General features: G+C 40.3%; 1 protein-coding gene across 1 annotated transcript in view; it reads right to left on the reverse strand.

Moving 5' to 3' along the window:
* Positions 1-13,222, reverse strand: part of LOC136247053 (uncharacterized) — a 45,862-nt gene that overhangs the window by 18,098 nt on the left and 14,542 nt on the right. The window contains exon 4 of the mRNA XM_066038652.1: positions 11,812-11,904. Within this exon, the coding sequence (XP_065894724.1) occupies positions 11,812-11,904 (93 nt within the window). The remainder of the gene's footprint in view (positions 1-11,811; positions 11,905-13,222) is intronic.

Raw genomic sequence — 13,222 nt, forward strand, 5'->3', positions numbered from 1 at the left:
AGATAGTTCAGCTACAAACAAGTCATCTTATAGAGAGATCAGCTAGAAGAATCACCCTGTACAGAGTTCAGCTACAAAAACAAATCACCCTTTAGAAAGATAAGTCAGACAAAGTAACCCTGTAGAGAGATCAGTAAGAAACAAATGATCTTGTAGAGAGTTCAGCTACATACAGAATCACCCTGTAGAGAGTTCAGTTACAAACAAATCACCCTGTAGAAAATTCAACTACAAACAGATAACCCTGCAGAGAGTTCAGCTAGAAACACGTCACACTGTAAGAGAATCATGTAAAGAGTTCAGGGAATAATTGACATTAATAAATGTATGTATTATATATATATATATATACAATTTGTACATTTACTGATAAAATCTGAAATAGATAAAGTATTTAAAATCTGCTTCATCATTTTCTTCTTCCTGTAGTAAAGTAAAAAAAGATAGGTTAAAAAGACCTATGGCCGGCTTTGGGTTATACAAATACAAAAAGAACTGAAATCTAATCCAAGCTGCAAAAAAAAGAGTATGGCCCTCAGAAAGGCCACGGTGAAAAAGATGTGAAATCCAAGGTGGTGGCCAAGAAATGGCTGTGATGGTAGGTTAATGATAAAATTTTTAATAATGGCAATTCAGGTGAATTTTGTGCCAAGACCAAGCGGCACCAAATTCACCTAAATTGACGATATTAAAATTTGTACCATTAGCCTACCATCACAGCCATTTCTTGGCCGCCACCTTGGATTTCACATCTACTTTCACCATAACCTTTCTGAGGGCCGCACTCTTTTTTACAGCTTGGTTGTTTTGGATTAGATATCATTTACAGTTTATTTTATAAACAGAATTTAGGGCACAGATTTAATGCAATGAGTTTGGGTGATCCTGCTTGAATATTCAAGCGTTTTCACTAGAATTTTTCTTGATCACCTAAGCTATGGTTTTACTAGTGTTTGATTTAACTTGTGCAAGTGCTCAATTTGCTACGATAACACTTAAACAAGTATTTCACTGAAAGCTAGAGAAAATCAACTATGTAAGCCTGGAATGAATTTTTTGAATTGTTGTTATGAAGGTAGTTCTGCTATGAATGGTATCTAGACACCATGCATGCTATTAGTATAATAGTATACCAGGATATTATTGCCGATTGGTTAACAACAAATTCACTGCTAAGCTGCATGGATGTAACTACATAGATCATATTGTGACGTGTATGATTGCTTCAAGCATGGTCCTGGTGGTGTTAGAAGTGTTTACAAATCCACTGAAGGTGAAATAAAAGTGGACATGAATGCCAAAACATATTATATAACAAACATTAAACTCTCATCTTGTTTTTTTTTATATACATATCTTTACAATTGGTAGAGTATTACTATTATATAGCAGGCAATTTTTACAATAAACAATTCAATCTGCACAAATACGTCAGAGTACACAACGTAACTAACACAGTTGAAATAAAAATATTTTAAGTAAGGGTTGAAGCAATAAAAGCAGTAGAACAAGAGATGAATTGATTTTACAGCATACATGTAGCTCTGTTTGAAAATCCTAAGTTATAACAATTATTTTTATGCCAAAGTAGGTGCTGTAATACCATCATTCATCTCTTGTTTCATTGCTTTTTATTGCTTGTACCCCTACTTCATTAACAATAATGTAATAGTTTGTTTAGTTTGTTGTTATATGTAGCTTAGGCCTGTGCCGATTATGCCAGCATAATTTGGGGCATAATAGGAAGCCAAAAGCATCAGCATAATGCCAGCATATTAGGCAAACTTTTTGTGTATTGGTTATGTGAGAAGCTGAAACTCTACCTATTTTGCATGATGCAGAATGGGATAGTGTGCAAACATGATAAAAATCAGATTTACAGCTACGTTGTGAAGAAAAGATTAGTTGAAGATCGATATACTCTAATAGAACAGTCACCGCATAATGAAATATCCTAATAGAACGTTCACAGATGCATTAGGTACTCTAATAGAGCAGTCAAGACACAATTTTGTATGAGCATATTTGGAGCATAATGGTACACAACTGGGCATAATTGGGGCATAATAAGGGAAATTTTGGAGCAATGCTCAAAAGCATAATAGGCAATTTCAAAAGCATAATAGGCTCAGGCCTAATGTAGCTATCATACAGCCATATACATGTAAATGTTCTATTAGTACATCATAGGACTCTGTGACTGTTGAATAACAGTTTTTCAGTCAGCCATTCGCCAACCAAAGAGTGTGGTCACTATTCCTTATTTTAACCATGCTATCATCAAAAACGCAGCTAGATCAGTAAGTCAGTGAAGTCTAAACAGATTGTAAGAGGTGGGGTCTTAATGCTTTATCATCTATATGTGACCGGATCGGCTAAAACCCAGCTTAATGGTACATTTTTCCACTTCTATTTGATGACGTAAAATTAACTGAGTAGTGGGAGAAGGTTACTAAAACATGCTGTAGTACTACTAATATGTACTTCTGTGAAAGGATAGCCAGTTATGGCTGTACGTAATTAACATTATAAATTATACACAACAACTTGAGTCATGTATGTATAACAACCAAGTGGATTGCTGGAGCGGAAAAATTTACAGCGATTATCAACAGACACCTGTTTAATTGTCTGCAACAGCTGGGATAACATTTTAGGCTGTATTCTACCAGTCTAACTGTCGATGCACAAGCCCAAATCCTGCTGTTTCTTTACATTTGCTGTTAAATTGCATATAATTATGATCATGCAATAATTTAACAAGATGTAACATAATGTGTAGTCAATACCAATGGAGTATTCTTTTAAACAGTATTACAGTACTGTTTAATAAGTTTGTAGAACTAGAGCTGGGTCAGTATTTAGTAGTATGTTAATGTTTGACACTCACCTGTACATCTGCCTGTCAATCCAGGTCCTGGATATTCTCACCCTGATGTTGTGGCCCCCATTTAATCTGATGATTAAAGCGGGATTTGGGTGGTGTACAGGGCCTTGACCGCTACATGGGAAAACCTGTTAACTTTGGAAGGCTTGAGGGTCAAACATGCTAGCTTAGTGTTATTTGTTTGGGTGAGAGCTGAGGGATCAGGGGTGAGGGAAGCTTCTCGCCACTGATTCTTGATACTTGATGCCATAGAAAGATTACTACTTTAGTAAGCTTTCCACCCAAACATTAAATCTTGTGCTTATGACAAAACAGCTGGACCTGTACACCACCATGCGCTTCTGTCACCATGACTCATATGGAGTGGGCATTATATTAAAGTATAGAGAGAGATAATGAACAGTATGCATAAAACAGCTATGTGCCTGTGATTGCTACTATAGTGGAAGTTTGTCCTTCTGGCTTTCAGCAGTCTTGCCATTGGTAGCTTGAAGTTAAATATTTTGAGAAGCGAGCAAGCTCCTGTGGGGGAGTTTTAATGTATGTCTGGTACGCATTATTCTTCCATCTTCCCAGTATTTGAATGGATGTGTCTGGAATATTCGCTTGCTTAGCAGTAGTAGCTGCCCAAATTTGGAAACTGTGAGTGTTGTACTGAGTGCTGTCAAAACCAAGTCTAGAGAGTAAAGTGTTCAGGATGTTGCTGAAACGCTGGCGGGTCAGGATGCTTCCATCCTTGAAGATGAAGAGGGGGCTGTTAGGATGATCAGGTCTTATTGCAAGGTATGGTAGTATGGCTTTAATGGGGCAGAGTGTTATGTCTGTTGCACCTAGATAAATGTCGACCCCCTTTTGGAAAGGGTCCATTTTTGACTGTTTTATTTTGACACAGAGGAGCTGTGGGTCATCACAATTGTCTACTGAGATGTCCTCGGAAGAGAGGTGACATGTACTACTATAGCTAGCATCATTGGGCACAGTGAATTCGCTTACTCTGAGGAAGCCAAAGAATTCCATGCATCAGGCTGCTCATACCAGAATGTTATCGTACGAATATGATTCTTGTATTAATAAGTCATTGATAGATTACATTATCTCCAAGGTGATGGGTAGACAGATTCTTTGAGGGTGGGAGGTAGCTTGGCTCCTCTGAATACCTTTCAGCATCAGTTGAAGCCGAGGAGTAAGTTGAGTATTAAATTCTTCATGTAGTCCTGCTGTCACATGCATATGCCGGATGGCGGAGATGTATACTTTGATGGTGGTGTGAGTAATATTGGAAGCTGCCAGGTGTGTGGCGAATAGTAGAAGTGACTTTTCGGAGGCTGGGATTGGAGCAACATTGATGGTCTGGCAGAAGTTTGCAAATCTTTGCTGACCAGCTGTGTAGGTGGTTCTGGTGTTGAGGGCTAGGCCACTAGTAAGAAATTCTGCTGCCTTGTGTTCAAGGTCAGTGACGTCCAGCTGCTTCTGTGACCTTGGTCCGTGCCATCCTGAGGGAGACCCTGCGTGTGGATGGATATGTAATGATGCTTTTTTTTGTATTAAAGTATATATTACATGTGTACTGTTTATTGGTTGTTTGGCATAGTAATACGCATTAACTGCATGAAATGAAGTACTTAACATAATTATTTTGCCAAATGTACAAGAGTGTAACATTATTGAATGTCTGGTTTAATTTGAATAGATGAATAGTGCATTTGAATGTCTGAGTAGGTCCTCCTGAAGAGTCTTCTGAAACCCCAGGATGTCCAGTCCAACCTTGATGGAGATACAAGGTGCAGGATAGATGGTGGCAGCGGTGTTGGTATGGCTGGCATGTGCGGGTGGGCTTCTAAGAATTCTGAAGCCTGGTTTCTTGACAGCATGTCAGCATTATTATTGGATATTCCCGCTATGTGGGTTGCTGTGATGTGAATGTCGAACACTGCTGTGAAGAACCACAAACACCTGATGAGGTGCATCAGTATTATATCCTTCGACTAGCCTTTATTAATAGCCACCACCAGCCCCAGTGAAACTTGGCGTTTTTGTGTTGAAGCAGTGGTCCCCAAACCGCACAGCTAACCACTATAGGCACTAGTTCCTTTGCCATGATGGTAATAGTGGACCATTCTGATGACCATGGTAGTTGGAACCAATGGCTGGCAAAAACAGTTCCGAAGCCCCATGAGCCAGATGCGTCAGTAAAAATATGATTCTGAAAGGTGGAATTGGCTGGGTGGAGGAAGCTGACACCGTTCCAGCTGTTAATGAAAGTGTTCCACCAGTGGAGGTCCGACCGGAAGTTCCTGTTCAGGCAAGAGAAATGCTGCATATTCTTTACTTTTGCAGCAGTGCTGTACATTCTAGCCACAAATGTTCGGCCTGGTCTTACTACTTAGCTGGAATGTTGGAGTAACCCAACCGATAAAAGTATCTCCCTCTTTGTTGCCTTCTTTCGGTGTAACCATGTAGAGAGTTGGTACTTTATGCACATCAATTTGTCATCAGGCAGTCTTGCTTGCATCTTCTGCATGTCAAGAATAATGCTGAGGAAAGTGAGGCAATGAGATGGTCCTCCCAGTTTTATCCATGGCCAAGGGGATTCCCAGGTACTCAGCAATGTCTATTATTTCGTTCAAGTTGTTAAAGCATGTGGGGTCGCCAGCTGGACCCATCGTGAGGAAGTCATCCAAATAGTGAATGGTGGGGGATGCTCCTTGCTGATCCAGTAACCATGAAAATAGGTCAGCCAGAATGTTGAACAGCTTGGGAGGCCAAATGGGAGACAGGTGTTGATGTAAATTCCCTAGTTCCACTCCATTGCTAGCAGGTGGCAGTCAGCTGGGTGTACTGGCATTAAACGGAAAGCGCTCTTGATATCCATCTTGGCTAGCAGAGCCCCAGAACCCAGCTTAGTTATATGTGACTGAATTTGACAAAACAAGGCTTCGACGCACAAAGCTTTGTTAGGAGATATGGTGATTTTAAGGAATCATTGTGTAATAACTTCCCAGTGCCTACAGCTGTGCAAACAAAATTTGCGCCAATTGTTCATCTGTTCAATAGCTATCACTGAGTGGCTGTATACATTTCTGATACCCAAAATTTGCCTTGTTTTGGGCAGCTTTTTTCAAGCGGGTAATAATATCACAGGTGGTAGTAATAGGGTGGGAGGGTGGGGGTAGTAATAGGATGGGAGGGTGGGGGTGAACGGTGGTCTTAATATAGGGGTATAAAATGAAGTAAGAAGACGATTGGAATCCAGAGGCCAAGTTTGGGCTCTCCATGGCCCTACATGGCCCTCAAATTACTCCAAATTGACTGAGAACACGATTGGCGAGCTCTCTGTGAAGTCCCAGCTCACTACACACCATTATCACAAAGCCATGGCCATTTAATGGCGCCAATCTCCCACTCGTGGCTTTGACAGGGTCGGAAGATAGCTGCTACAGAAACCAGACTTGCCAGTGCTGAAGGAAGTACAGTGTGAAATATGATAGTGTATTAGACCAGCAATCCATTTCTGGTAAAATCGTAAGTTTGATTTTGTGCGTGTGGAAGCCTTGTTATATGAAATCCGGTCACATATGGTCAATTGCTGTATCCACTGAGATGTAGGTGAGACTGCACAACTCCTTAGGGATTCCGTCATTGACGCTGAACTTTGGTGGATGTGATAGATCAACAACCAGCCTCCATTTGTTTGGTGCGTGGTTCTTCGGGATGACGCCAAAACGGCTGACATGTGCGGCAGAGATGTCTTTCTTGTGGAAGGCGCCAAAAACGCGATGCTCAGTGATCTCTGCTTTGAGGTAATCATCCACCACCTGGGGGTGTTGGAGAGCTCCAATTAGGTTCTTAAGAGCTGATCGGAGCTGAGATAAGGGTTTTTTGAAGCCAACCCTGAAGCCGTTTATAAGACTAGTGATAAAAAGGATTACCAGGGGTTTGTCGGGGTATGTGCTCAACAATCCATGCCAATTGTAGAGGTGTAAAGGAGTGTGATAGCTGTCGTGTTGGAAGGAACCAAAACTTTGTATGAAGCATCTGCCATGTAGGATGTCCATTCCAATGTCCAGGTGGAGTAAGTGTATGTGGTCCATTACCAGTTATTGAGGCTGCAATTAAAGAAATAAGTTGCATCACTTATAATGCAAATACTACCCTTATTAGTCTCAATGTATATCTACATGTTTTCAAATTTAAAAAAAAATTATATAAGTGATTGATCAAAGGTGTGAAATGTGTACAAACTTGAAGCTGCACTGTGAGCTACTATAGTGCGTGCAGGGTTTTTAGTGTTAAGTGCAACAGGTTCTCTTTTCTTTGAGGACATGTATAGCCCAAGCTATCGTCTTGATTGCTTTAGTGGCTTCCTTTCTTTGTTGGGACAACAGATGGCCTTATGGCGGTTGTCAGTGATGGAAGGGATGTTGATGCAATGATAGAAAATATGCTCATAACGGCAGTTATGGTGGGGGCATCCTTCCGAGGGGTACTTGTTCCATTCCAGGCATATAGGTACTTTCTTGGTTGAAGAGGCAGATGAATGTGACCTCAGGCTGGATAATCTGGTGTCACTGTTAGAGCGTGACAAATTCTATAGGGTACCTCCCATGACACCCCATTGTATTGTTGAGGTTGCTGAAGCCTTTTGCCTACATTGGCGGTCGTATGAAGCCCAGTCAAGATCCTCAAAGCTCCTTTGACTATTGATTATTAAATTCAAGTATGCTATGAGGTCTAAAACCTGTTCGGGTTTGGCACGGGATACTACTGCATTGTAAGTGCTATAGCATTGGATCCAGTCCATGATATTGGTAACATCTTGGTATTTGCGGCTGGCGGCCTTGGATTGTTTGTCGTCTGTGGCATTTGCTGCCTCGATGTTATCAGGGAGTAGTTCGGTCATATCTATGAAATGACCATCCTGAATGACCATCCTGGGATGGGTGGCAATCCTCCCCCAATGTACAAAGGTGGTGTAGTGGTGGCTGTTGGTGCTCTCGACTTTGGCGAAGCTGATCCCTCTTTGGAATCTGGTTTATTGCTAAGAAAGAAAGTAGAAAATCGGTGTGTGTCGCATATAAGTGCTAAGGAATGCGTGTGTGTGTGTGGGGGGTGGACAAGTTAGGTATAACATGGTGGTGCCTTACAGTATTGTATTTGGTAGAAGTATGTCAGTGCTATATTTAGTAATTAGTGTGTGCAGCGCATGTAGCATACACTATTCCATACCTATCCTGCTGTTCCTTTGTTCCTGCGAGACTAGCTCTTCTTCCGCTTCATCCAAGGTTGGTATTTCCACTCCATCATCTGAGTCAGTGTCGGATTCACCGAAGGTGTCCATGACTATCTTCACGCTCTTTGGGATGTCTCTCTTTGTTAGATGAGAACGCTTGGCGGCTGTCGATTTGTTGGCTGTCTGATTTCCTCGCTTTCTGGAGGCTGTTCCTGTTGGCGAGGTGTTAGTGATAGGCAATGACTGACCGCTAGCGGCGGATCTGGCTCTGGTAGTAGCACCACTGCGGGACGAAGCAGGGGGCAGTTTCTTCTTTGAGGTTTTGTTCGTATGGCGGCCCATTCCGACGGTTAACTTCTTTTGATGACAGCGCGTGGCGGTGTGTATTACTGTGCATGCGTTACTCTCGCTCGTTGTCTTCTTACATCTTTCTTCTGCTACTGCCTTGAATGCTTTACTGGCGGGAAGTCCAGCAACTTTTTCCCAACATGTAGGCCCCAATCCAGGTCTGTTATTCATTCGCAGTGCTGCACCTGCACATCTACCTGTCTACGAACCACTTTGTGACCTGTTTATTTGTTTCCCCCAATCAAACTTCGTCCTCACATGCATGTAACTTTCAGCCAAGTTTGTGGTGAAGTTGCCTGTGAAGAAGAGGATATACTACTAAAGTCTCATGTACCTTTATATTTTAACTGCTTACCTATGAGTTGATTTGCTTTCCCAGCAAGTTTGCTAGCATACTTTTGTATGTAACAAAGCATTGCATTGTTAACTGGGTCACTTGGTTCTGGTAAATCAACAGGTTTATCAGCGGTAGCATCTTGCCATGCTTCTTGCTGTTCTGACAGTATTTCATCCAAAGTATCATTTTCTAGTGCTTCACTGGTATGCTGATGATTGCTCATACTATTGAAACCTAAAAGAGATGAACTGGTTGATGGAGAAAACCTCCCACCTTGATTGGTGCAGTATGGTAAGGCTATAGCCTCCAAACAGTCATTTGATGTGCTGGGACCAGAAAGAGAGTAAGGTATGCTTATTGGTAAGGAAGTAAGCTCAGTTGTTGAATTAGTTTCATTTGGTGTGTTTTTGTTTTTGGCCACCTTGCAGTAGTCATTGTTGCACTTATCATGGATCCCAAAGCAGTGTGGCGCACAACTGAGGATGTCAATTCTAAGAAGTTTAGCTACTTTTCTGGAGTCAGTTTCTTTACTTCTGTTGGTTATGGAGCTTCGCATTCTTGATGTAAGTCTCTTTTGCATTTGTTCAGTGAATTTACCTCTCCCTTTGTATTGTGGCTTGTCCTTGACTAGTCGTTCCACTGATGTTCTGAAGCATTTTACTGCGTGGTTTGTGCACTCCTCCTTTGTATGTCATATCCCCACTCACGGACATTAGCAACTAGAGTGGGATGAACTGAGCTATCTCTGTCACCAATGAATCTCATGTATCTAACACCATACTGCTTTTCAGCTGCCTTAAAACCCTCCAATATGATGTCAGTTTCCATGGACGCCAATGGACCACTCCAGTTTTTGAAACAGGTGTGAATTGTCTTCTTGTTTGCACCAGTCTGTTTATTTTGGTACATGCATGCAGCACAAAATTTATCTATTACTCCTATATATATAAGCTTCCTAGTTTGCTTTCCAAAAGATCACCCTTACCCCTGACAGAGCATTGTAAGAATATCTATTGGTCCGCTTAGACCAACCACCATCTAAAATGACTGTAATTGTAGGTACTTCGTAATGGTAGCTATTCTACTGTATAGTAATTCGCTGTTCTTCTTCCCCTGCAGCTTTCATCGACTTCTCCAAGACATACCACCACCACTTTCCTATTGCACATTCTGTGGCCATGAAAGAATTCTTAGGAACACCGAGGACACTCACTGACTCTTGGAGGTGATTAAATCCGCCACCCACTACCATCTTACCACACACTGCTGCAAAGTTGTTGGTCCAATGTTGACCTCCTCCGGAGTCGGAAAGTTTGGTAGAGGTGGAAAAAGGGATAACTTCACCATAACCACCACACTTGCTTGATATAACTGAAACCAAACCATGGTGTTTTTCATCAGATATGAATGTACACTCCTGTGAGGAGATGGCTTTAGTTAAGCAAGGTTGACATGTAGCAACGTGTTTCGCTTTGTTGTTTGTGTGTTTGTTTAGTAGACTAAGATTGATGATTCTACATTCGGCTGGGTTAATAGCAGGTCCCTTGGTTTCATCTATGTAACATAAATTTAAATACATATACTGAATTGTATGTTATGTGCTGTTACTTACTGTTTTTTCTTCTATTTCCTCCTGCAGAAAACATTACGATGTTTGATGTAATGATTCTTTTTGTTGTTCTTATTGGACATTGCTGTGTTATAAAGTGTTTATTGTTACATATTGTGTCTATTTATACTGTGTGTACGGCTAATAAGCTCGAATGATGTAGTACACATTTCGGATTATGTAGTACACAATGGTGCTGGCTCTGTGCCAAATTTACCTAATACGTAGCTAGCTACCACAGCCTACTTTGCCTAGGTGTCTCGTTTGTGTCAATGGAGCACCTTAGCTATACATGCAGTGCCTAAGTAACTATGCTACAAGGCACTAGTTGGCCTACAACGCACTATAGTAATTAGTCTAGCATCCAACATAATAGCTAACGTTCATCTGGTAGTTATAGAAGGTATGATCTGATGATGTAAAATGATACAGTGAACGACAGAAGTGTAGAAAGCTATCTATAGCAGCCATAAGCTAGCATGTAAATTACCATGCAAGTTACGTAATAAATTTATATGGCTTTTGTGAGGTAATAGTTGTGGTTGCTGTGGTTAGATTGATAGAGGACCTTGCTCGAAATCTGCACACCCGGATTGATATGTCAAATTTTTGCCGCGTGCTAGCAGCTCCATCCAATAGCTCACCACCAATTACGTAGTTAAGTGGTCGTAGGCGTAGCGATTAGTAGAGTTTCAGAAGTATCACGTAGTTTTTCAGAAAGTTATACTAAATAATGTGCATTGATGGCAACTGCACCATTACTTCAACCCAAGATAGCTAGTGCCAGGAGTGGGTAGATTACACTGAATCGGTGTCTGTCAATGGTTCTTAACCGATAGTAAGTCTGAACTTATAAATTCGCCAACAATCCAACTAGCATAGTATAGAAGTTTGATGTATGAAGTTTTTCTAACTGTGCGTAGTGGAAGGGCTATTATTCATGGATGTGTTGTCCCAGAAGTTCACCGCTCCTCCAAGTGATAAATGCCTGTTTAACATGCATCATTATACCAATAGATAGAAATAAACACAATGAAATAGTGATATATTAAGTTTATTTTTAAATGTTACATTTACAAAAATGTGCAGTTGACCGTAACCTTAAGAGAAGTAAGCAGCCATATTGTATTAGCTGATTAGCTATGTAGTTGTGTATACAGCAGGAATACAAATTAGCAGCTCTCGACCCAACCCTCAGCAAAATTAAGGGTTGGGTTGAGAGCTGTGAACACAAATTACTTGACTTATAAGTCACAAATCCTTGACTAGACTAAACTCTAGAGCATTAAGGAATATGGCAGATGAGTGTCCACAGTCACACTCTCATGAAGAGAGAGTGTACTCATGGCATTAAATCTGTACCATACCATGTGAAATGTTATTAAATTGAACATGTGTACCTTTTTATATTCATACTCAAGGACAGCATTGTGTTTCAAAACTGCAGCATAATCCAACTCCTTATAAAATTGTATATCATCAATCTTTGTTTTCTAAAGTACGTAATCATCCACATGGTGATATTCAATAATTACATTGTCATACAATTACATAAGTACAGTGTTTTACACATAAAGCTTTTTTACATCTATACAGTACAATATAGCTATAATAGTTAGACACAAAGTTCTATGAAATTGATATCAAAGCCTCGGTTATTGTTACCACTATAGGTGTCACCAAGAGTTCATAATATTATAGGGGAGAGAGTATCCTACTTCAGTATAGCCTGCACAAACGCGAATGGTGAAGTCATGATGAAATACCTATAATGTATTAGTTGGTCAGGCTTTTGCTCAGCCTAAAACTACAAAGATTGTTGTATATATATATTTGTTAATTACTGTGTAGAACTCACAAAAAGAGTATAAACACACAGATAATCATGCATAAAATCAGTTTGTTGGGAAGATGTATAAGGATAAATCATCTTTAAATTAGTTTAAATCATCCAGTTCAACTAATGAATCGGGTAGAGAATTCCACAAATTGATAGCAGAAGGTAGGGAAGAATTTAAATACCGTAGATTCCCTAAAAATCCGACAGAAATAAATTAATTCCGTTTGTGTCTGGCCGAACAATTAGGAAAAATGTACCAACCCAGTGCTATTGCCTATTGTCGAATTTTTAGGGATCTAACCCTAATACAGTCTGCACGTTTCTTGGCTATGTTATTTGCGATCCGTTTACTGCTTACTTTATGAATTTCTTTCTACAGGAACCAACAGGAACGCCTTGAGGCGGAGTTGACGATATCACAACACTCACTTGGCCACAGCGCTATATACTATCTAATCAAAAACAGCCAAGCTGTAAAAAAACAGTGCGGCCCTCAAAAAGGCGATGGTGAAAAAAGATGTGAAATTCAAGGTGGCGGCCAAGAAATGGCTGTGATGGTAGGTTAATAGTAAAAATTTTAATAACGACAATTCAGGTGAATTTGGTGCCAAGTAATTATACAAATTATATGCATATATTTATTACATGCCTATTATTCCACACAGGATATTATTTTGCAGCTGATCACTCTACTGGGTGACTTGAAATGTAGTTGAACTATCTATAAGGTGACCTCTTCTAGCTGATCTCTCTACAGGGTGATTTGTTTATAGATAAACTCTTTACAGGTGATTTGTTTGCAGCTAAACTCTCTACATGGTGGTTTCTTTGTAGCTGAACTCTCTACACGATGGTTTCTTTGTAGCTGAACTCTCTACAAGGTGACTTCTTCTAGCTGAACTCTCTAAAGAGTGATTTGTTTGCAGCTTAACTCTCAGAGTCTACATGATGGTTTCTTTGTAGCTGAACTC

This window comes from Dysidea avara, chromosome 2 (assembly GCF_963678975.1).
Source record: "Dysidea avara chromosome 2, odDysAvar1.4, whole genome shotgun sequence".
NCBI lineage: Eukaryota > Metazoa > Porifera > Demospongiae > Dictyoceratida > Dysideidae > Dysidea > Dysidea avara.